At 31.3% G+C, this 26,555-nt stretch overlaps 1 protein-coding gene across 1 annotated transcript; it reads left to right on the forward strand.

The window, feature by feature from the left end:
• Window positions 1-475: 475 nt before the first annotated feature.
• LOC145743819 (NFX1-type zinc finger-containing protein 1-like) lies at window positions 476-25,366 on the forward strand. The gene is made up of 43 exons (XM_082561866.1): window positions 476-616; window positions 1,163-1,399; window positions 1,659-1,792; window positions 2,480-2,633; window positions 3,111-3,222; window positions 3,710-3,846; window positions 4,444-4,599; window positions 5,162-5,253; window positions 5,349-5,429; window positions 5,840-5,952; window positions 6,365-6,485; window positions 7,138-7,251; window positions 8,120-8,242; window positions 9,041-9,254; window positions 9,644-9,852; window positions 10,354-10,482; window positions 10,756-10,836; window positions 11,373-11,450; window positions 11,906-11,989; window positions 12,213-12,323; window positions 12,661-12,711; window positions 12,953-13,048; window positions 13,232-13,327; window positions 13,663-13,807; window positions 14,162-14,354; window positions 14,782-14,961; window positions 15,469-15,675; window positions 16,188-16,287; window positions 16,383-16,513; window positions 16,963-17,052; window positions 17,214-17,367; window positions 17,959-18,149; window positions 18,545-18,626; window positions 18,989-19,131; window positions 19,828-19,997; window positions 20,646-20,742; window positions 21,160-21,281; window positions 21,826-22,005; window positions 22,586-22,745; window positions 23,207-23,360; window positions 23,683-23,827; window positions 24,306-24,438; window positions 24,970-25,366. The coding sequence occupies exons 1-43, from the start codon at window positions 585-587 to the stop codon at window positions 25,075-25,077; spliced, it is 5,640 nt and encodes a 1,879-aa protein (XP_082417992.1). The 5' UTR covers window positions 476-584; the 3' UTR covers window positions 25,078-25,366.
• The last annotated feature ends 1,189 nt before the right edge of the window (window positions 25,367-26,555 follow it).

Raw genomic sequence — 26,555 nt, forward strand, 5'->3', positions numbered from 1 at the left:
ACACTTCAATACCCGAATTACAATATGACATTTGTGATTAATTAGGCTACAGTAAGCAGCAACAGAGTTCATAAATTAAATTTCAATTATATGTCACATAAATGTCTATTTTATTTGCTAAACGCAAACACCGACTTTGGACAGGTTTGCTAATATAAACCAGCGGTTTATGAAAGCGCTTGCCTAACCATTACGAACAATGGTTATAACAACGCATCTGAACATTGATTTCTATTTAAATTTTTATATATCGTTAACAATTTACATGAAGAAGTCTATTAAAACCGTTTTAGACCTTCATTTAGCATGAACACATTCTTTCTATTCAATTAATTATATTAAGGTTATTTCCCTACAGTCGGATTTTAGTTTGCCATGATGTAATATTGTAAGTCATTAAAAACAAAAAAGGAAAAGTAATGTTATTTGTTTTAACGGGTAAGAGCAACTAACTAGTTTTTTTAAGCATATTGTTACAAGGTTAACTGTACAAGAACAAGGCTTAAGGTTAAGTGTACAAGGCCTACCTTTTAAAAAGACAATTAGCAAATTCAACGTTTTTTTAACTTCAAAATTTATCTGGTATGCATGGACAAAGGCGAGGCTCGTCTGGAAGGTAGGAAATATAATAAAATAAAATATTTAAAATATTAATGTGTTGTGTGTAACATTGTAATATCTTACATCAATTTTTATGTTTAATTATTTGATACATTATAAATATACAAGAAATAAACCCCAATTTACTGAAGGACTTTTAAGCTTCATAAATGCCTATATTGTGCATTAGTGCATCTATTTTACAAATCATACCGGTAATAATAATTAAGTGCCATCGTATATTAAAACTGTTAAGGTAGCTAATTTATCACCAAGTCTGAAAAGTAGGGCAGCGTGCACGCACAAAGATTTTTTTTAGTTAAAAAAAATTCACGCCTGAAATTGGCGTTTTGCTTGCCTGGCTTTAAAAGTAAATGCAAAATTTAAGGTAAATAACATAAATCAAGTGTGCACACGTAGATCAAAAAATTTAGTACATGTGAACATGCGGTCATGCTAATTTTTATGCTCGCACCCACAAGATCTTGTCGAAAACTGCCCCATTTTTCAGACTGGTTTATCTTTACAGTAAATTATTGTATTAAACTAAATTTATATTTAGAGGAAGAGGTAATGGCAGAGGACGAGGTGAAGGTCATAGACCTCGAGGGAGTAGACCCTTTGACCCACTTCGACCAAGAGTTAGACGAAATTTAAATGTGTTGCAACCTGCACGATTACATCTTGCAAGTATCCAACAAGAGCCCACCACCTCGAATAGAAACACTTTTACAAGAAGACCAAATGTAAATGCCAATCCTACTTCAAGACCAACTAGTTCTACGAACAAAGTCAATGGGTACATAAGATTTTGTAAACAGTGTTTTGAATATTTTTAAATTTTTGAAAATTGTTTATTTAACAAAATTAAATTTTATTAGTAATTGAAGAAGATTTGTTTTTTTTAATAAAAATTTGTAGTATTTATTTGCAATACTTACATAACCTAATTCAACTTTTGCTTATTATTTAAATATGACACATTCATCTAAATCAAAATACTATTTAAAACATCTGGTTTCGTTTAAGTATACAAATAATCACATGATTTTAATTAGGATTCGTCCAATTGGATACAAAGAGTTGGAATCCTATGTACTTGATGACAGCATTGAACCCAATCAAATTGCTTTAAAGTTATCTAGCGAACATTCTGGTCTTTTACCTCGACTTGAAGGGGACATTAACATGGGTAGGTTTTAATAATTGTTTTGTTTGTTTTTATTTAAATACGTAGACTATATAACTATACAGATTAAATTTTTTCATGTGTATTTTTATTGTCTATTTAAGCATAAGAAGATTAAATATATTTTTATTACCTGTAATTTTTTATTGTTTCATGTGTAGAATGCATAAGTTAACTTTCGTGGTTTAAAAGTTCTGCCAATTTTTCTATAATTAACATACTTACAACCAGCAGCGTAGTGTAGTAGTCAGAACACTTGCTTCGCTACATGAGGTTGTGGGTTTGATCCCCACTGCTCTCATGCTGTAGCGCCCTTGAGTAAGACGCTATAAACAATATTAACTTTTGCCGAGTCAGCACTTAACACTTAATTAGCATTGAAATAATCGGGCAATTATATTCTTTAATATTCCAAACTGCCAAAGGCAACTTGAGACTGGGTCAGGGTAACTGATGTTACTCTATGTGAAGTTCGTGAAGTCGATTTTTCCATATCGGGAATAGCGATATAAAAAACATAATTTGGGAATTAAAACACTAATAAAGAGGGTTGTGTGATCAATTGTGCTACTTTTGATCTTGTAGACATTATTTGTATTTACTCTTGATGTGGCAAGACTTCACCCAGTCTCAATTTTTAAGTAAAATAATTCTTACTTTTTTAGAAACTCAAACTTTTGTGTTTTACAGACTGGACAGTGTTGTTGTTCAAAGTGTTTGAAAAGTTGTGCAACAGCGAAGATACGTCTCGCAGTGCAATGGCTTCGGTTTTAAAACAAATAATAAGTTCAAAATTTATTGAACAAAAAGTCAATACTAATCTACTTCAACTTTTGTCTATAAGGTTAGTTATTATTTTAAGCAGATTTTTAAATTAAACGATAGTGGGTATAGATTTAGGATAAATAAAAAAATAAAAAATTGTAATGAAAAACAAGTGTTGTCAAAACTTTACTAGTTTTGATAATAATTTTTGTTTTGGTTTAGATAACCGGCAGCGTGGTGTAGTGGTAAGAACACTTGCTACACCACACATGAGGTCATGGGTTCAATCCCACTGGCCTCATGCCGTAGCGCCCTTGAGTAAGGCGTTATAAACGGTATGAACTAATCAGCAACATAATTACCGGGCAATTATAGTCTCTATAATATCCCACATCGAGGATAAAGATATATACTAAAAAAAAGTGAAGTAAAGTGTTCTAACCTCTCCACCATGCTATCAGTGTTGTTTCATTTTTTTTGTTTGGAAAAGAGATATGGTTTTACTTCATAATTGTAGTTATAGACTAGGCGGTTTTCATACTTACAATTTTTACAGAAATATTTCGAATACACTTCAGGATCCGGCACAAATTCAAAATCTTCTTTCCAACTGTTTACAAGTGGCTAAAAGTCTTCTTCTTACTTTACCCAATTCATCATTCAATACGGTAAAACTATTTTTCTTAAAATTAAACTGTATTTCATTTTTAGATACAACAACTTGATAGAATTGGGAATTAACCTCAGGACCTCATGTACTAAAAACCAATAGTCTAATGAAACCGGCAGCGTGGTGTAGTGGTAAGAACACTTGCTACACCACACATGAGGTCGTGGGTTCAATCTCCACTGATCTCATGCTGTAGTGCCCTTAAGTAAGGCGCTATAACTGGTATGAACTCCTGCTGAGCCAGCACGTAATTAGCAGTATAATTATCATGCAATTATAATCTATAATATCCCGAACTGCCACAGGCAACTCGAGACTGGGTCGGAGTAACTGATGTTATAATATGTTTAGGTCGCGCATTCGACTTTTCCACATCGAGGATAAAAATATATACAAAAAAAATGTCTTTGATCTAACCTGGTAGCTTAGGCTTATGTCTATTTTAGTATTTAAATCTAGTTAAATAAACTTGATAATATAATTAGGTTGAAACCCTGGTGTTAAACGTTAACCTGATTGCTGGAAGTAAAAATTTAGAAGATACAATTTGGGAAATTAATCAGGAGGTTACAGAAATTATGTCAAGTCTTCAAAATACAACCGCTCCGACCCAAAATGCTAGGTTAGTGTTGCCAACCTTTATTTATTAAGTACTAATATTTTTTTAAGTTGGCTTGGCTTAGCATTTTTTTACTTTTAATTTTTTTTAATTTCTTTTGCCTATTTTTTATTACCAAGCACATATGTTTTGAATTATAGCTTGCCGATTATTTTTTGGTTTGAAACCAATATCTTTTATGAATTATATTAGACATGTTACACCATTAAAGCAACTAAAATTTAACTCAGGGCCTTAAAGGACCGGCAGCATGGTGTAGTGGTAAGAACACTTGCTACACCACACATGAGGTTGTGGGTTTAATCCCCATTGCATCTCATGCTGTAGCACCCTTGAGTAAGGTGCTATAAATGGTATGAACTTCTGCTGAGCCAGCACTTAATCAGCAGTATAATTATCGGGCAATTATAATCTTTATAATATCCCGAACTGCCACAGGCAACTCGAGACTGGGTTGGAGTAACTGATGTTACTCACGCATTCGACCTTTCCACATCGAAGATAAAGATATATACAAAAAAAAGTGGTTATGTTTTTAGTCAATGCCTTATCTAACGCCAACATCATACTTTTAGTGAAATCAATTTGTAATTTTTTAAGCTTTAAGCGTCAATTTGAAGTAGACAATTTGTTGTTGATGCACGAGCAAGTTGCTCCGGATGATTTTAGACTTTTCTCTGTTTTTCCAACTGAAGAGGACATTTTATGTGATGAAGTTTTCTTCAGAACCAATCTTGTGAATTCAGGCTATAGAAAGTAAGAACAGTTTTTTGTTTGATATAATTTAAGTTTATTATACTTTAAGTTGTTTATTGTTGTCACTCTGAAATGGCTGACTTTACGACCTAAATTTAGAGTAACATTTGCAAACTTGACTAAAGTTTACTTTTGCATTTAACAATACTGTCCTGATAATTATTCTCCATATTGTTTTTTGTCCTAGCAAGAGTTTGTATTGTTTAAATCGCTTTTATCAAGAGTGCTACAGCATAAATCACTGGCAGCGTGATGTAGTGGTAAGAACACTTACTACACACATGAGGTCGTGGGTTCAATTCCCTATGCATCTCATGCTATAGCGCCCTAGAGTAAGATGCTATAAACGGTATGAGCTTTAACTTTCCCACATCAAGGATAAAGATATATATATATACAAAAAAAAGGCGAAAATCAAACCCAGTATCTCATATAGTAAAGTGAAATTGTTTTCACTTGTTTAATCAGATTGCTTGTTTAATCAGATTTTATACTTTTACTATAAAAGATTTGCCATTAGTCGAGCCATTAAAATTTTAACACCCTAAAATTTATGTTTTAGTCAAGACCATTACTTAGATGTACAATTTCGATTGCTAAGAGAAGACTACATCAGACCGTTACGAGAGGGAATACAAATGTTACAGAGAACAGGTTTAAAATTTAATCAATAAAAATAAATAAAGCTGTTGTTTGTATTTTAATTATGTTTTGAGTAAATTTAATGAGGTACATTTGTTTTTTTTTAGGTTCAACGAACAATGGGTTTTCCCAAAACATTAAATCGTATCAAGATGTTACGATAGATTACCCAGAGTTAGGTAGAAATGGTAAGTCTAATTTAAAACTTTTTTTTGTATAAATCTTTATCCTCGATGTGGAAAGGTCGAATGCGCGACCTAAACATAGAGTAACATCAGTTACAGATTATAATTGCCCGATAATTACGTTGCTGATTAAGCGCTGGCTCAGCAGGAATTCGTACCGTTTATAACGCCTTACTTACTCAAGGGCGCTACAGCATGAGATCACTGGGAATCAAACCCAAGACCTTGTGTATGGTAGGAGAGTGTTCTGTTCACTACACCACGCTGCCGGTACCTAAAATTTTAGTTTTTTCTTTTGTTACAACATTCATTTTTTCTGGATTACCTTTCTTTTTTTCTGAATTTTAATTGTTTATTTTCATATACTGATATGTTAGTTCTTATGCCATTGTTTATTGTTTGCGATATTTTAGGTGTTACCTACTGGCTGCATTTTAATGCGGAAATGTTATCAGGTGTTAGATGGCAAAATACAAAACGACTTTTATTTGGAAATCTGGTTTGCTTGTCATCAGATAATTTTAAGGTTTGTTTTATTTTCTTGTTAAACATTAGCTAGGGTACGAGCTTTAAAATTTTATTCATAAAATTATTTGTTATTTTGACCCTATGTTATTTTGTCTTTGCTTTAATACTGATACCATGATGTAGTGGGCAGAACACTTGGCTTCACTACATGATGTCCTAGGTTTGATCCCCACTGCTCTATTGCAGTATTGCCTCATTAAGTAAGGCACTATAAACGTTATGAACTACTGCTGAGTCAATTGGGCTATTATACATCTATAATATGCAAAACTGTAAAATGCAACTAGAGACTGGGTCTGGCAACAGATGTTACTTTATGTTTAGGTTGTAAAGTTGACCTTTACATATCAAGGATAAATAAATATAAAAAAAATTTCAGTTTAAACTAAAATTTGAAATTATTTTTAAAGAGCAACTTTTTATTTGCTGTTGTTGTTGAACATGATGCAGCAAAGTTGAGTGCCGGTTTGGTCTCGGTTGAATTTGTTTTTCCTGAAGACTATCAAACTAATTTCGATGAAGTTGAAACAAGTAAGAAAATATATTTTAAACTAAAGTAGTAGCTTAGTTTCTATATGCCTTCGCTAATTTATTAAACAGAATTAAAAACTTTAAGAAAGTTTCTTTTTATTTGTCCTCGATGTGGAAGGTCCACTGTACGGTTAAACTAACCATGTCAATTGTGCTACTGGTTTGGCAGAAGTTTGTATCTTTTGTGGTGCCTTACTCAAGGGTGCTACAGCATGTAAAAACTGGCAGCGTGGTGTAGTGGTAAGAACACTTGCTACATCACACATGAGGTCATGGGTTCAATCCCCGCTGCTCTCATGCTGTAGCGACCTTAAGTAAGGCGCTATAAATGATATGAACTCCCGCTGAGCCAACATTTAATCGAAAGTATAGTCATAAGGCATTTATAATCTATGTAATATTCCAAACTACTAAAGGCAACTCGAGACTGGGTCAGAGTAACTGTTGTTACTTTATGTTTAGGTCGCGTATTTGACCTTTCCACATCGAAAATAAAGATATATACAAAAAAAACAATTAGAATTAAACCAGGACCTCATGTGTACCAAACTAATGTTTAAATCACTGTTAATACACTCTACAATATATTTAACTGTTGGTAAGATGTCATATTATTTTTTATTAATTTTATTGAACCAATATTTATTTAAAGGTATTGTTCAACCAATGACAAAATCATCTTTACCCGACATGAATGCAACTTACACTATGGTAGAAACAGATGCCTACTTTGAAGCATACAGACATGTTTTATCTGGGTTGCAAAGTAATTTATTAAACTTAAGTTAATAAAACTTTAATTTAATAAAACTTTGGATATTATTGAACACTAGTTGATAGCCTGTTCTAAGGTTGGCATTTTATTTGTCGTAATATAGTCGCAACTCTTAACTAATAATATTTTTGCCTGCGATAATTTACTAGCACACCATAAATGGCATATTTTAGGCCTATGAATTGGATATACATGTACATATATATAACCCACTAAGTTCCTTTATATTGTAGCAAATTTAATTAATTAATTTTAATTTTAAAAAACTGTCCTTAGTGGTTAGTTGATATAAAAATTTAAAATTCTGGCTAAATCTTTTGGAAATAAACGTTGAATTTAAGTAATGTCTAAATCCGTTGGATGGCGTCTGTTCAGCTAAACAAATTGCCTAACTGTTTTTAAAACAACATTTGCACTTAATAAAAAGCGAAAATGAATGGTTGAAAAAATAATTCAATACCAGAAAAACGAGGTTAAAGTTCCCATGTGAAAAGAGTTGCTAAATATAAACTGCAAATTCGATAAACAAGTTATAGTTAAAGGTATTCGAACTCATTAAAATAGGGAGGAAAAAACGTCAAAGCTTGTCAGCAATAAAAATAACAATTCCATTCTAAGTCAACATCAAAAAAACTATTTGTTTATAAAATTTAAAGTTAGCTGATGCGGATTTATCCAAAATAAGCTACAATATATAACTTTTATAATGGCATTTTTTTGGCTTATAAATTGGTCTTACATATATATATATAAATAGCCCACTAAGTTTTCACTAGGATGACAAGAGTATCTAAAGATATACTTTAATGTTTGACCTTTTTTAATGTCAAAAATTTTTAAATATATCAATTTTTTTTAGCTATTAAGAAAATTCCACTTGACATGCATATCGTAAAATGTGAAAAGGAAATGCCAGCGCCATATTATTTAAGACAATATGGAAATTCTCTGTTTGATTTTACCTCAGCTCTAAGTGATACAGGTAAGTTTTTGTATTTAAACTTTCATAATTAGATTGAAACAAAGTGTTTGTGTAATTTGCATCACCACATAAAGTCTTGGGTTTGATTCTCACTGCCTTGATATTAAAGCACTAATTTAAATAATATCATTATTTTGAAAAAAATTGTTGTTTTTTTTAAACATGTAATGTGGAAAAATTTGTTATAATGAAAAGTTTGCATTTTGCTTATTGCATAAAAATGGCTCAGTAAATTAGTCTTTGAAGAACATAAAATTAAGGTCATGCTGGCCACTGCATCTATTTTATAGTCATTCTAAATTATATAACATTACTTTTTTTTGTACATACCTTTATCCTGGATGTGGAAAGGTCGAATGCGCGACCCCATCATAGAGAAACATTAGATACTCTAACCCAATCTTGAGTTGCCTGTGGCAGTTTGGGATATTATAGATTATAATTGCCCAGTAATTATGCTGCTGATTAAGTGCTGGCTCAGCAGAAGTTCATACCATTTATAGCGCCTTACTTAGGGCAGAATTAGAGCAGTGGAGATTAAACCCACGACCCAATAGTGGTGTAGCAAGTGTTCTTACCACTACACCACGCTGCCGGTACTTCCTTCCCTAGTTTCTAAAATTAATTAACTGGGTAATATTTAAGCAAATTTACCAGTTTGTTTGTGTAAAAGGTGCTTAAAATAGCCTCAGCTAATAAGTAAAATTATTAAAGTTCTATATATACTTATGTTCTATATTTGGCCTTTTTATGTGGAGAGTTAAAATCATTTGAAAAACTTATTTTTTTTAATTTTAGGTGGAAGGAACAAATTTTATATTTTAAACACAAATACTTGGCCATCAGCACAACAACTTGGTCTGGATCCATCTCAAGCTGATGCACTTAAAACTGCTTTAACCAACCAACTTGCTATCATACAGGGACCTCCTGGAACGGGCAAAACTCACGTTGGGCTAAAAATTATGAAATTGCTTTTAAATAATATTAAACAAGCTGTTGTTTCAAATGGGTAAGTACTGTTTGTACTATAATATAATTGTTTTTTTTTATTAAGTTTATACTCATATTGGATGCAAATGCAAATTCATCTACAGACTTCACAGCTCATAAAAAACAGCATTTGTTACTCTGACCTAGTCATAAGCAACCTTAAAAATTGTATTTTTTTATAAATAATATGCAAATTGATTTTTTGCTCAGCAGGAGTTCATTCTGTTTATAGGGCCTTACATAGTTTTCTACAGCATGTAAGAAAAAAATCTTATCCAATACCTCATGTAGTGAAGCTAAGTGTTATATACACTTTATGCTTGTTGTATACATATTAATACTTCACCTTTTCTATATAGTTTCGACTAATTTCAAAAAAATTAAAAAATATTAATATGTTTTTTACAGTGAAGCTAGCTCACCTATCTTAGTTGTATGTTACACAAACCATGCCTTGGACCAATTCTTGGAAGGCATTGCCCAATTTCATTCTGATGGAATTGTTAGAGTTGGTGGAAGATGTAAAACAGAGAGTTTACAAAAATACAGTTTGAGAAATCTTAAACAGGCTGCTGGTTCCTCAAAAATGCAGAAAAAAACAATGTGGGAACACTTTAGTAAGCCTTTTTATTTTTTCAGGTTCTTAACATAACAGTAAAGCAATAATAATAAAGCACTATTAAATAAAATAAACAATATAATTAAATACCGGCAGCGTGGTGTAGTGGTAAGAACACTTGCTACACCACTATGAGGTCGTGGGTTCAATCCCCACTGATCTCATGCTGTAGCGTCCTTGAGTAAGGTGCTATAAACGGTATGAACTCCTGCTGAGCCAGCACTTAATCAGCAGCATAATTACTGGGCAAATATAATCTATAATATCCCAAACTGCCACAGGCAACTCGAGACTGGGTCGGAGTAACTGATGTTACTTCATGCATTTTTGACTTTCCCACATCGAGGATAAAGATTCGACTTTTCCACATCGATGATAAAGATATATACAAAAAAAAAGTACTATTAAAATACGAAGATTTCTTTTTTTTTGAACATGTTATATCTTTCATCCTTATACTTTTGTTGTTTTAATGCTTGTTAATATACATTATTTAAAGGGGATAGAGATGACATTAAATATAAGATGGAGGATGATAAAAGGGTTTTAGAAACAACAAGAAAGAAACTTTTGCAATGGCAATTTTTTCAGGGCGTATTGTCTCCACATGTACAAAGACAGATACAAGGTAAGTTCTATGATTAAGATAGAAACCGACAGCATTGTCTAGTGGTTAGAGCACTTGTCTTCACTACATGAAGTCTTGGGCTAGATCCAAACTGATCTAATGCTGTAGTGCCTTTGAGTCGGGCGCTATAAATTGTATAAACTCCTGCTGAGTCAACACGTTAAGTCAACAACCCTTTCTATATGGGAATTTAAAAAATTACCTTTTTTAGTTTTTTGCAAATTATTTTACTTCTTTTACCAACCTCGCTTATATTTCTTGATTATTATTCAGTCACAAACATCAGAATAGAGGAATGGTTGGAAATAACAGAATCAAATAAACCTGACAACTTTTATTCCACATTATTAAAAGGTAATTTAGATGTGTTAAAAATGTAAATGTTTATTTTCTGGATAGGCGAAGCAAATAAATTAAGGAAGTTGTTTTAGCAATTGTTTTACTATTAAGACTCTAATTTAAATAATTAAAGTTGTATTTTCAATGGGCCTAAATGTTAAATTTTTTTCAGTTAAAAAATAAGCAATTTTAGGTGCAGCAATTGGTGCACTTGGTTTTGTTGCATAAGATTCTGGGTTCAATCCCAACTGCTTCTATGCTGTAGTTTTTATTTGAGGCGCATAATCGATATGAACTTCTACTGGGTGGCGTATAATCGATATGGGAGGCGTATAATCGATATGAACTTTCTAATACATATTAGCAAATAACTGATTGAGAAATTATGTTCTATAATATTTTAAACTGTCAAAGTTCACTTAAAACTGGGTCAGCGTTACAAACGTTACACTATGTTTGGGTTGTTAAGTCGGTTTTACCGCACTGTGAGTAAATGAATACAAAAACAAATTACTTTCATTTTAAACAGATATTTTTTATTTTTTTAACAGAAGTTTTGTTGACGCTTTGTAGAAAAATCGGAAAAGATTATGATGTTAACCATATACTGCAAGCCGTAGATTGTCTTGGTAAATAAATTTAGTAGATAATTAAAATTATCTAATCATAAAGTTTTGAATAAATAAAAAATGCTGACTTAATTTTCTAATTTCTACTATTTTTGTTATTACTTATGTAATATTAATATTTTTACTTTTCGATATAAATGTATTTTAAGTTCGGCAGCGTGGTAGTGGTAGAAGCACTTTCTACACCACCATGAGGTTTAATCCCCACTGCTCTCATGTTGTAGTGCTCTTGAGTAAGGTGGTTTTAATGGTATGAACTCCTGCTGAGCCAGCACTTTATCAGCAGCATAATTACTGGGCAATTATAATCTCTATAATATCCCAAACTGCCACAGGCAAATCGAGACTGGGTCAGGGTAACAAATGTTACTCTATGTTTAGGTCGCGCATTTGACCTTCCCACATCGAGGATAAATATATTTACAAATAAAAATTAAAAACTTAAAATTTTTAAGGAACATTTGATCCTATAATAGTAGTACCTTGGATTATTAGCAATTCACCTATTCCAAACTACAGATGGACTCAAAATCTATCAGGTAATTTTAAAAAGAATAAATTTATAATTTTCCAAGTTATGATTTTAATAGTTTTTTTTAATGTTTTTATCATTGACAAGAAAGTTAAATTTTATGTCCCAAACATAGAGTAACATTTTTTGTTTTCCTAAGCAAATGTTGATGCTACTTTAATTAGTCCATGCACAATAAAAAGGAAAAACATTACAAAAATATTTCGGTTAAAATAGATTTTGTTTTTCAGGTATAATTGGTAAGCAACTTCAAAGTTTAAAAATCCATGATCACGTTTATAATAAGTTGGATGAAAGTGGATATCAGAAGGAAGAAGCTCAGTGTGCTGTTTATGTTACAGGTTCAACTTTTTTAAACACATCAGTTACTCCGACCCAGTCTCGAGTTGCCTGTGGCAGTTTGGGACATTATAGATTATAATTGCTCGGTAATTAAGCTGTTGATTATGTGCTGGCTCAGCAGGAGTTCATACCTTTTTAGCGCCTTACTCAAGGACGCTACAGCATGAGAGCAGTGGGGATTGAACCCACAAACACATGTGTGGTGTAGCAAGAGTTTTTACCACTACACCACGCTGCCGGCTTAAACTTATTTCAAATTTAATTTTCTTCTGTAAAAATAACTATAAAAATTGAAAGCTGAATTATTTGAAATAGATTTTTTTTACCGAAACTTAGGTTCAAGAAGTATTGAAAAACTTTTGGATTGGCTGGAAAAGATTAAAAAAGGTAAATTATGTTGTAATAATAGCATTATATTTCTCATTGTACTTTTTTTGTATATATCTCTATCCTTAATGTGGGAAGGTCGATTGCGTGACCTTAACATAGAGTAACAACTGTTACCCCGACCCAGTCTCGAGTTGCCTGTGACAGTTCAAGATATTATAGATTGTAATTGCCCTATAATTATGCTGCTGATTGGATTTGGCTTAGCAGAAGTTCATACTGTTTATACAAATATTTTTAGATGCTGAGGACAGCCAAGATCTTGTGTTTGAAACTCAAAATTTTAATGTTGCTGAAGAATCAGAGTTTATACAAGAAATGCGAATGTTGGATATTGGTAAAAAATTTTATCTATATTATTTTAAAGTTTAAAAGGTCAAATGCAGCATATTCTTAATTAAGCCTAAATCACAACCTTGAATGAAAATCCATTGCACAATTTATTCACCACTAACCTAATTACAACTGAAAAAGTAACTAAACAATTAAATTTTTTTTTTTTAATTTTTATTTTAAATAGATCATACTGATAGTGAAAGCAAACCTGTAAATTTTGAGTTCTTTAAATTATCTCAACTTCTTGTAGAAAGAATTTTTCTGAAAGACAATGCCAGCGGTAAATATTAAGTGTTTTTTAAATATTTATCCTCGATGTTGAAAGGTCGACTTTACAACCTAAACATATATAGATAATAATTGCCCAATAATTAAGCATCTGATTAAGTATTGGCTTAGCATAAGTTCACACTATTTAAGTGCTTTACTTAAAGGGGCTACAGCATGAGAGCAGTGGGGATTAAACTCAGGACTTCAAGTAGTTAAGCTAAATGTTCTAACGTCTACACAATGCTGCTGGCTGGTGCATAAGGACATTACAATAATTGAACTGCATTTTTCTATAATTATGAAAATGTTAAGCTCATAAAATTAAAAATGTTTATGTAATTTTAGCTGAGGGAAAGTGGACAAAAGTAAAACCGAACAGAAACAACATTAAAAAAAACTTGTTAAGAAAAGATATAATGTTGTCATCTCAAGTTCATCAAATTACAGATATTTTCAGCCTAACGCTTAATGATAGATGGAGACTGTACAGGTAATAGAATATAATTAAAATACTATATATATTATTGTATATATTATTTGGAAGAATATAGCTTTTTAATTAATTTACATAAGAAAAAATTTCTTGTTGTTTAGATTAGATTATAAAAGTTATGAAATAATTAGGTTTTTTCCAAAATAAAAAATTTATTTTGTTTTTGCGCATTAATTTTTTTTTTTGTTTTTTCGCGCATTGAAGAATAATAAGATATATGGTAAATAATACAATAATGCAACGATAAAAAATGACAATAATTTTGACGATAAGTGTATTCGATTTATATAACAAATTTGCAAGTTTTTGTTTAATTTAAAATGTTGATTATATATTTCTTTTTTATTTTAGATATTGGATTAAAAAATGTCGCGAAGAAAAACAGGGCAATTTTTTTTTAAATCAAGTCAGGTACAATCAAGTCTGCAAACAAATTAACGAATTACAACGCGACGAAGACTTGCAAATTTTGAAAAATGCTGATGTTATTGGGATGACCACCACTGGTGCTGCCAAGTACATGGATATTGTACAAAAATTGCCGGCACGTATTTGAGTTGTGTTAAACATTAAAAGTTTTTGTTTATGTTGTAAAGTGTGCAACACAATTCTTATTTTTTAAAATTTTTTTTAAATATATATATCTTTATCCTCGATGTGGAAAAGTCGAATGCGCAACATAAACATAGAGAAACATCAGTTACTCCGACCCAGTATCAAGTTGCCTTTTGCATTTTGTGACATATTAGAATAAAAATGCCGGATAATTAAGCTGCTGATTAAGTATTGTCTCAGCAGGAGTTTATACCATTTATAGCGAAATACTCGAGAGTGCTACAGCGTGATAGCAGTGGGAATCAAACCCAGGACCTTATGAAGTGAAGCCAAGTGTTTTGACCAATACACCCTGCTGTCAGTTAACCACACAAATTTGGTATGGGTATAAATTTTATACATTTTTTTAAACACAGACTAAGGTTGTGATAGTAGAAGAGGCAGCAGAAGTTCTAGAAGCACACATTGTCACGGCGATGCCAAAATCAACCGAACATCTTATTCTTATTGGTGATCATCAGCAACTTAAACCCTCTCCTACAGTTTATGAATTGGCGAAAAAATACCATCTTGATATTTCATTGTTTGAAAGAATGGTAACTTCTTATTTTATTTATTCAAACATTTATATTTATATACTATTGTTTTAAAGAACACTTGCTACACCACACATGAGGCCGTGGTTTTAATCCCCACTGATCTCATGCTGTAGCGCCCTTGAGTAAGGCGCTATAATCGGTATATGAACTCCTGCTGAGCCAGCACTTAATCAGCAGTATAATTACCGAGCAATTATAATCTATATATGATCTTAAACTGCTAAAGGTATCTTAAGACTGGGTCAGGGTAACTGATGTTACTCTATGTTTAGGTCGGCATTCGACCTCTCCACATTGAGGATAAAGATATATACAAAAAAAAGTCACTTAGCATTCGATATACGACTAAGATATAAAAAAAATTGGTCAATAATTATCAAATCTGAAATAGGAATGTCTAGTCTGTGAAGTCACTGTTTTTACATTAAAATTAACAAAATTTTCAAAATAACATTACTGCCTAGTTCTTTACATAGGTTTTTTAAATTAAACAATTCGTTGTAGATTACAAACGGTATACCTTATTCTAAACTTTCTTTGCAACATCGTATGAGACCTCAAATAGCAGATTTACTGAGAATTGATATTTACGACAACTTAAGAGATAATGATAATGTGAAACAATATGAAAGTGTCAAAGGGGTTCAAAAGGATGTTTACTTCATAACACACGATGAAATGGAGAACAATGTTAAAGATGGCAGAAGCAAGGTAAACAAATAACTTTTTAAGTTAATTAAAGTTATCAAATGTTAAATTAACCTGGATATCTTTTTTACATTTATCCTCGATTTGGGAAGCTTAATATCATGTCCTAAACATAGAGTAACATCATTTACCCCGACCTAATTTTAAGTTGCCTTTGGTAGTTAAGATAATATTGATTTTTACCTAATTATAAGCTGCTAATTAAGTATTGGCTCAGCAATGAATTAATACAGTTTTTAGCGCCTTACTCAAGGGTGCTACAGCCTAAAAGCAATAGGAATTGAACCCAGAACCTCATGTAGTAAAGACAAATGTTCTGACTTTAACTTATTTAATTTTTTTTCAAAAATAAGGCTGAAAACTGCACTTAAACTAATTTTAGTTCTTTTAAACTTGCTTTTAAAATGTAAAATTAGTTTTAAATGTAAAATTAGTTTTTCTTAAAATGTAAAATTAGTTTTTTTTTTTTTTTTTGTTTTTCTTAAATAATCAATAAAAATAACTATGTTTAAAAGGTGAATGACCATGAAGCTTCATACCTAACAGCCTTGTGTTTACATTTATTACATCAAGGCTATCTACCCAGTGAGATTACCATACTGGCAGCTTACACAGGTATTTAAACATTTTATCAATATTTTGTTTCGTTTTATAGAAAAAATGATTACTTAGTGGAAGTTTATTAACATTGAATGAATTTTTTGGGATAGGTCAACTTCTTGCATTTAAAAGGCTTATGAAATCTGATCAGTTTAAAGGTGTTTATGTGACTGCTATTGATAATTACCAAGGGGAGGAAAATGAGATAATTCTACTTTCACTTGTAAGGAGTAATGATGCGGTAAGTTGAAATTGTTTTGCACATATATAGTTCCTTATTTAAACAGTATATTTTTTCTTGTGTGTATCTTTATTCTCGATGTGGAAACGTCGAACCTTAACACAGGGTAACATCAGTTACTCCGACCCAGTCTTGAGTTGCCTGTGGCAGTTTGGGATATTATAGAGACTATAATTCCCCGGTAATTATGCTGCTGATTAAATGCTTGCTCAGCAGGAGTTTATAGCACCTTACTCAAGAGCGCTACAGCATGAGAGCAGTGGGGATTGAACCCACGACCTCATGGTGGTGTAGCAAGTGTTTTTACCACTACACCACGCTGCCGGTTATATGACATAGTATGGATTAAACTAATGACTATAAGTGGTGTCTCTTCGTTTTACCGGGATATTATTTTTGTAAAAATGAAGTATTTCAGATGAGTTTAAATTTTTTTACTATTTTTTAAGGGTAAAATTGGATTTTTGAGCATTGAAAATCGGATTTGTGTAGCTTTATCAAGAGCTAAAAAGGGCTTGTACTGTATCGGAAACTTTACCGTGAGCAAAAAAATAATTTTTATTTCCAAACAAAGTTTTATAAATCTGAAATTTTTTTTTTAATAAATTTTATCAACATTTTAAATTTTTCTATAATTTTTAAAAAAATTTTTTAATAAATTTTTAGTAACATTTTAATGCATATTTTTGTGTGTTTAAAGCTTTTGCAAGAAAAAAGTAAGTTCTGGTGCAATATAGTTAAAAAGTTAGAAGAGGACGGGTCCTTTGGCGATGCATTACCAATGCAATGTTACAATCATAAGGATTTTATCCGCTTGGCAAAATATGATAAAGATTTTCAGAAATTTCCAGAAGGTAATTGGTTTTAAAATAATTGCAGTACAAAATATACAAACAGTTTAATGTAAATTGCTTGAGGTTAAATGATCAAAAAAATTACTGTGCATTCTTTTTATATTGGACACAATAGGCCTTGGGTTTAATTTCCAGTGCTTAAATGTTTTTTTTTTGTATTATTCTCGATGTGGAAAGGTTTAATGCGCGACTTAAACATAGAGTAACATCAGTTACTTTAACCCAGTCCCGAGTTGCCTGTGGCAGTTTGGGATATTATAGAGATTATAATTGCCTGATTATTATGCTGCTGATTAAGTGCTGGCTTAGCAGGAGTTTATACCTTTTATAGCGCCTTACTTAAGATTGAACCCACAACCTCATGGTTGTGTAGAAAGTGTTCTGTGTTCAATGTTGTAGCTTACAACTGGTAAGGTTAGCAGGATTTTACTTAGGCCATATATCTTGTCAAATTTTTTTGAAACTGCCAAATCACTTAAGGACTGGGCTGTGGTAACAAAAGTTACTCTTTAAAGTTAACCCTTTTATGTTAGGAATAATAAAATATAAAGAATTCATTAAGTTTTTTTATTTTTGTCCATTTTTGTTTAGGTGGATGTGGTAAGGTATGTGTGTTCAGATTGCAATGTGGGCACACTTGTTCAAGATGTTGTCATGCCGACGATCCAGAGCACCAGAAGTTGCCGTGCAGGAAACCTTGTTTAAAAAAATGTTCTTTTGGACATAAATGTAAAGCAAGATGTTCGCAAATTTGCCCTCTGTGTACAAAAAAAGTTGACAAGGTAATTATTTAAAATTTTGTTTATAAATACTTCGTTTATATTCAAGTTGAAAATAAATATTGATATAAGTAGAAGTTTTGCTTTTGTTAGACTTTTCTTTATGTTACAAGGCAAGTTTTAAATTTTTTTTTTATTAAAGATTTTTTTATTTTCTAATGAAAAAAAAATTTTCTTTGACATTTTGGTTTTCTTGTTTGTCTGATAATATTGCTTTTTATTAATTTTTAGTAAGCTATTATCTATAAAGAAAAAAAATTAAATAACTTCATATTGTTTGTCAATTAAAATTTAAACTTTAAAATGTTAAATAAAATACAATGTCCTAATCTTTAGCTGCTCATTACTTTTTGCTTTTTTTCATAAATGTTTTTTTTAACTTTTCAATGTATTTTAAGATGATGCCAAACTGTGGTCATACACAAAAAATGGAATGCAACAAAGATGCAAGTGAAGTGAAATGTGCTCAACTAGTTTCTGGTAACAATCTTTTTTGTTTATTTGTATATGTTTAACTGAACGTAATATGGCTAACATCACAGCTTATATATTACATTACTTTTTTTACTCCAACACAATCTTAAGTTTCTTTTGCTTTGTTTGGTTAATGTTAATAATCTTAGGACCTTTTGTTAAAATACCACATGTTTATGGGTGTACATTTTAGAAGTATATTTATATTTGCAAATATATTTATCTTCTTTTAAAATTAAAGACCGGCAAAGTCTAATTTTAAGTTTTATTCTACAAATATTTAAATCTTACAATTAATACGAATTCATTATCAGATAGCTTTAATTTTTTGGACAAAATTCAATTAATTTTTTTAATTTTGTTTTAAGTTGACTTAAAATGTGGCCACCGCAAATTGGTTGAATGTTATCGATCAAACCAAGTCTATGATGTCACAATGTGTACTGAACCTTGTAGTGATATGCTGGATTGTGGGCATTTATGCAAGGGAAATTGTAGAGATTGTTTACAGGTAAGGTTTTCCATTTTTCTTTAATTTACTTTATAAATTTACCTTATAAAACCGACAGCGCTGTGTAATTGTAAGAACACTGGCTACACCACCATGAGGTGGTGGGCTCTTGAGTAAGGTGCTATAAACGGTATAAACTCCTGCTGAGCCAGCACTTAATCAGAAGCATAATTACCAGGCAATTATAATCTATATAATATCCCAAACTGCCACAGACAACTCGAGACTGGGTCGGAGTAATTGATGTTACTCTATGTTTAAGTCGCGCATTCGACTTTCCCACATAGAGGATAAACAGGTATATATAAAAAAAAAATTATGTTGGCTTGACAGAATAACCTTACCTTTCATTAGCTTGGTATGGTCTTATGATGACTTTGCCTGTTTTATATATTGTACCTGATAATATTTTCTAATTGATAGTCCCCGTAGTTTTTAAAGTTTAATGTAGGTATACCAGCTTTAAAACTTTATTTTGTTGAGAAATAAAATTAAATAAAATTATGTTTTTTGGCATGAGTATAGTGCACCATTTACTTAAACATCAGCTTGTTTTTAGTTTTTAAAATTCATGGTAACTTGACAAAATTAATAAAAAATCTTAACTTGTAAACAGGTTTAAATGCACATAAAATCACTTCTCCGGCATTTTTAATACACACTTAATGTTTAATTTACTATTTCTGTTTTTATTAGGGATGCCTTCACAAAAGATGTCAGCAAAATTGTAAAGAGGAATTATTCTGTGGACATATTTGCAAAGAAAAGTGTTCAAGTAAATGTCCTCCCTGTCTTAAAAAATGTGATAATGTTTGTGAGCATAGTTCTTGCCCAGAAAAGTGCTCAAAACCTTGTTCATTATGCAGGTGTTTAAATTATTTTATGTTTTTGTTAACTCAAAATATTTTATTTATTTTTCTTTGATGTTGAAGGGCGTCTTCACAGCCTAAACATAGAGTGACATTTGTTACCACAATTCAATGTTAAACTAACTTTGGCAGTTTGGAATATTAATAATTAATAATTGCTCGATAATTAAGCTGCTGTTGGTTAGTTTTTAGCATGGCAGAAGTTTATACTGTTTTTAGCACCTTAATCAACGTTGCTACTGTAAGAAACAGTGGAAAGCAAACCCAGGGCCTCATGTAGTGTGGCATTAAACATAACACCCTTTATTCCAAAAAAGATTTTAAACTGGCAGCGTGGTGTAGTGTTAAGAACATTTGCTACATCACACATAAGGTCGTGGGTTCAATCCCCACTGATAGCGCTATAAACGGTATGAACTCCTGCTGAGTCATCACTCAATCAGCAGTATAATTATTGAGCTATTATAATCTATAATATGCCAAACTGCCACAGGCAACTTGAACTGGGTTGAAGTAACTGATGTTGCGCATTTGACTTTTCTACATCGAGGATAAAAATATATACAAAAAAAATAAATAAATTTCATTATGTTATGAAAAAGAGTTGTGTTTTTGTTTTGCTTAAGAAGTTAATTTTATTTGCAGTGAAAAATGTAAGTGGAAATGTGGACACTATGTTTGTGGGCAGTTGTGCAGTGAACCTTGTGACAGAGCAACTTGTGATTTACCATGTCCCAAAAAGGTAAACAAACCTAATATATAATGTGTCAATTTTGCATACTGTTTTAAAGTTCAATTTTCAAATAATGCAAACATGTTTTAAATCTTTTGTTTAAATTTACCCTTTTTTATTCTTTTTTTGAATATTTGAATTTACCTTTTTTTAATCAAACTATTTTTTAATGCCTAACATTTTAATTTTGATGTCCTTGAAAAAGATTTTAACAGTTACTAATATTGCTAAGCACAAAAGCAATCAGAACGTAATTGATTAGGTAATACTTTATGGTAAACTGACAAAGGTAACTCTAGACCAGCTTAGCATTTTACATTACTCCAGGTTAAGGCAGTCTATGAAGCTCAAATTAATAAATATATAATATTTTTAGTGGTTAGATTTTGTCTTTTAGGAAATTAATATTTTAATTATTAATTTAAGTTAAATTGTGGTCATCCTTGCATTGGTTTGTGTGGGGAAATTTGTCCAAAGATTTGTGGAGTTTGTAGCAAACTAATTGGACAACATGATTTCTTTAATCAAAAAATCACAGAAAACACGCGGTAAAATTTTAAAAGTTTTTAACATAACACATAAAGGTAGTGGAAATCAAACTCAGGATTTATACTCTTTTTAAAGCGAAGGATCCTAGGTTTGATTTCCATTACTATCTTGTCTTATAACACGACTTAAACATAGAGTTACATCAGTTACCCAGATCTAACCAGCAGCGTGTTGTAGTGGCAAGAACACTTTCTTCACCACTATGAGGTCAAGGGTTTAATCCCCACTGCTTTCATGCTGTAACGCCCTTATGTAAGGCGCTATAAATGGTATGAACTCCTGCTGAGCCAGCACTTAATCAGCAGCATAATTATCGGGAAATTATAATTTATAATATCCCAAACTGCCACAGGCAACTCGAGACTGGGTCGAAGTAACTTGTTACTCTATGTTTAAGTTGCGCATTTGACTTTTCCACATCGAGGATAAAGATATATACAAAAAAATCTAGTCTTTTGGGATTTAAAGCTTTTATTAAAAAATATTCTGGAAATGCTTTTGAAATATTTTGATAACTTTCTTTTTATGTTATAAACATTCTAGGTTTGTGCAATTGGACTGCAAGCATCTATTTGAATACAAGAAGTTGGATAAGTACATGTTACAACCTGATATATATGGTAAACCTGCTAAAGTCACAGAGGAGTTAAAGAAATGCCCACAATGTCAAGTTGTGATTCGTACTACTAGAAGATATGGTCGTATTTTGAAAAAGCAAATGAGGTAATGAATCCTTTTTTTTAATCTTTTTTTTGTATATATATTTATCCTTGATGTGGGAAGGTTGAATGTGCGATCTAAACATAGATTAACAACTGTTACCCCAATCTAGTCTCGAGTTGTCTCAAGCAGTTTGTGATATTATATAGATTACAATTGCCAAGTAATAATGCTACTAATTAAGTGCTGGTTCAGTAGGAGTTTATATCGTTTATAACGCCTTAATCAAAGGCGCTACAGCATTAGATCCGTGGGGATTGAACCCACGACTTCATGGTGGTGTAGCAAGTGTTCTTACTACTACACCACGTTGCCGGTCAACTACAAAAAGTTATGGCTTCCATTCAGCCCAAAAAACATTTGGCATATTAAAAATCGGGCAATTATGATCAATAATATTTTAAGCTAATAAAGTCAATTCAATTCTGGTAGGGGTTCAAATGTTACTCTATGTTAAAGCTGTAAAGTCGCTTTCAATTTAAAAAATAAATAAATTAGTTTAAATTTTAAAATCAAAAAATTAGTTTAAATTTCTGAATTTCAAAAATTATAAAAAAATAAATTTAAGAACAATATTTTTCAGAATAATAAATGACAGGAAGATGAAGGAATATGGCGATGTTGAAAGTTTACAAGTCAAGATTTCTGTATTGATGGAAAAAATTACACAAATTTACAATGCCACAGAAAATTATGATTATTTACAAAAAGGAAGAAATTGGGAAAAAATGCTAAAAGATGAGGTATAGTTTTACTAATAAAATAAGTAATTTATTGTTGATCTCAATACCAAACGTTGGGCTGAACTTATAGCCAAAAAGTAATTTTTTTTACATTTATTTATTCTTGATGTAAAAAGGTCGACTTTACATCCTAAGCATAGAGTGACATCAGTTACCCTGACCCAGTCTCGAGTTGCCTTTGGCAGTTTGAGATATTATAGATTATATATAATAAATATGCTGCTGATTAAGTATTGGCTCAGCAGGAGTTTACACTGTTTGTAGCACCTTACTTAAGGGCGTTACAGCATGAAATTAGTGGGGATCGAACTTAGGACCTAATGTTGTGATGTATAATGTCTTTAATTATAGCGCTACTTTACACTATTTAATGTCTAATAAAGGTTGACATTTTGTTTATCTTGTTACTTTTATGCTACATTTATGGTTGTTAATTGTTTAATAAATTTTACTTTTTAAAGAGTTCAACACAAGTAGAATTGGTTGAAAAACAAATGGAAGCTTATGAAGCTCTTGATACATTCATTAAAGATATTGAAAACTTCGAGAAAGAACAAAGAACTGAAAAGTATCCAACTACCGCATTACGAGCTCTTACTTTAAAAATAAAATCAGGTAATTTTAAAAATTTCATTGGGAGCTTTTTTCGGAAAAAAGCTTAACTGGCAGCGTGGTGTTGTGGTTTGGCTTTACTACATGAGGTCCTGGATTCGATCCCCGCTGCTCTCATGCTGTAGCTCCCTCGAGTAAGGCGCTGTAAAAGATATAAACTCTTGTTGAGTCAACACTTAATCAGCAGCTTAATATATGATATCCTAAACTGACGAAGGCAACTTGAGTCTGGGTTGGGGTAACTGATGTTACTCTATGTTTAGGTCGTGAAGTTGACCTTTTCACATCAAGGATAAAAAAATAAATGAATATTTATATTTTGTAGTTATGACAAAAAGAGTAAATTACTTTAAAAACTGGTTGCTCTTAACTCGGCAATTTTTCTTCGCACAAGAAGAAGCTGACTTTAATTTGGAGGTTAACAGACTAAAAGATGTCCACAAACTGGTGTTCATTTGTGTTAAATTCGGGTAAGACATTTAACTAACTTATATTCTAGAAGTAAGGTAGATTAACACAACCGGTAGCGTGGTGTAGTTGTTAGGGCTCTAAACATTATAACAAATGTATTTTTTCGCGCTGGTTTTACGTTGTAGCCACATTAAGTAAACAATGATAAAAAACGCCAGTTGGCAACACTTGGGGTTACTATACGACCTAAACATTGCGTAACAACTGTTACCTCGACCCAGTCTCGAGGTGCCTGTTGCAGTTTGGGATATTAGTTTATAGTGCCTTACTCTAGGGCGGTACAGAATGAGAGCAGTGGTAATTTATCAAACGACCTCATGGTGGTGTAGCAAGTGTTTTTACCACTACACCACGCTGCCGGTTAAAAAATATCAAAACTGGCAAAGTCAACTCTATACTAAGTAAAATCATTTTATTAGGCTGTGAAGTTAACTTTTTTGAAAATTTTTTAAGAATATTTTGTTTTATTTTTTCCAGGAATCATGACATTCAAGAAAATTTGGAAAGATTATGTGAACTTATGGTTGATAATTTAACACCTTATGCTGCTTACAAGCGAACTCCAGCAAGACAGTTGCTATCTGATACTCTTGCCAATTGTACTTTAAAGGTATAACATAATATATAATAAGTAGTATAGTTAAAAATGTCTAAAATAAATGAAAATAAGTGATGGTTTAAGTCTTTTTGAAACTAGTTTTGAATATTTTTAACCTTTTTACTTTTCTTATTAAAAGATGTGATTATGCAGTGAGAATCAAACACAAGACCTTATATGGTGGTTGTGATAACATATTATGTGTTTTTAAGTGGGACAAAATTTATCTCAATTTTGTTATTTAAAATAAATTAGGTCGTGGGTATAATCCCCACTGATCTCATGCTGTAGCGCTCTTGAGTAAGGCGCTATAAACGGTATGAACTTCTGCTGAGCCAGCACTTAATCAGCAGCTTAATTAGCAGGCAATTATAATCTGTATAATATCCCAAACTGCCACAGGCAACTCGAGACTAGGGCGGAGTAACTAATGTTACTCTGTGTTTAAGTCGCGCATTCGACTTTCCCACATCAAGGATAAATATATATACTATAAAAAATGGACATATTACATTGGAATTTATATAATGCATTATCATGCAGGATCCAGTAGTTGCAAGATCGTACCAGCCTTGGGCAGCTTGTTGGAAAAATAAAGTGATCTCATATGGTGATGTTATTCCATCAACTGTGGGATTTAAAAGATATTAATGTGGGCAGGGGCACACGTTTTTTTTGGGCCAGGAGATATTGTACATTGTTCCGAATGCGCTACTTAATCAGCAATATTATATATATATAGATATATATATATACAGACGTACTTGATTTTTGTTCAAAATTTTTTCTTTTTATATAAAATTGAAATTTTCTTAAAAAAGTGATACATACGTAATATTATTTAGAATGATTGGACCATATATTTTAACACAAAAGCTAAAAACAAAAAAAATGTTTAGTTTGTTTTAATAAAAAATTTTTTTTTTAATTATTAATAATACGTGCCATTAGTGTAAAAATAAAAAAATTGCAATAATAATTTTTACATTAATTGCAATAAGGTATATTTAAAAATGTTTGTTATGTATGTAATTGTTTATAAAAAATTAAATTTTTTTTTTTTTTATAAAGTTATTTTACAATACTTTTTAACAATGTAAAAGTTGAATTATTTTTAAGCTTCATAAAAATGGTTTTAAATTATTTTTTTTTTTTTTAATTTGTAATAATTTTTATGTTGTAATTTATTGTTAATTAAAAAACACCATTATTCAGAAATAAACACCAATTTTTTGTAAATGATACACCATTTTTAAGACCAATTTTTGTAAAAATATTTTTTTAATTTTTATAAAATTTAATTTCGCAAAAACGCGTCATATTACGTAATCGAAACGTGACGATAAACAAAAATTTACGAATGTTGTTATAAGAATTATTATTCCGTTTTTAAGTTTATTGTTAAAAAGGTCGCCTTATTATTTCGTGTGCGCCAAACGAAAATACCGAATTGTTTAGAGTGGGTTGTGTGGCTGTGACGTAACAATAAAAAAATCTTTTAAAAAAATACGGAAATTGGAAAAACGATTTTCATTTGTTCTGGTCGTGGTTGAAAATGAAATACCTTTGTAGAAAAGACCTTTAAAGAATTCAATTGTATTGCCAAGGGCGCAGGAGCAGGTTAAAAAATTTAGTTTTGAATTTCTAATTGGCCCTTAGAAATTTTATAATAACATAGACTTATAAAGACCTAGCGGGAACTACTGTTTATTCAATTCAGACCGTATATTTTCAACGAAATACCAAAGTTGTCGTAAAGTTGTGCGTTAAATTTTCAACTCTTAACTTAAGGGTTAAATGGCAGGAAATTGGTGATATAAAAATCATATTATTATCGATATTAAGTGCTTATTTTTGATACCGGTATTATACTTCGTGTAGGCTTCTAAGCGGTACTCATAACCGGTCTACTAGACATCAACTCCTAAATAACAAGTTAAGCATACTTCGCTATATCATTACTTAAAAATAATGGTAAAGTTTAAGTAAGTTAGTAAAGCCTAATTTGGTTTAGGGCATTAAGTAGGCAAGCTTCGCGTTTTTGAGTAATTAGCAAATAGCATTAGGTCAGCTAAGCCTGTAGGAATGACCGGTACGCTTGCTTAGCCTAGTCAAATACTAGTGTGTTT

This window comes from Corella eumyota, chromosome 2, assembly GCF_963082875.1.
Source record: "Corella eumyota chromosome 2, kaCorEumy4.1, whole genome shotgun sequence".
Lineage (NCBI taxonomy): Eukaryota > Metazoa > Chordata > Ascidiacea > Phlebobranchia > Corellidae > Corella > Corella eumyota.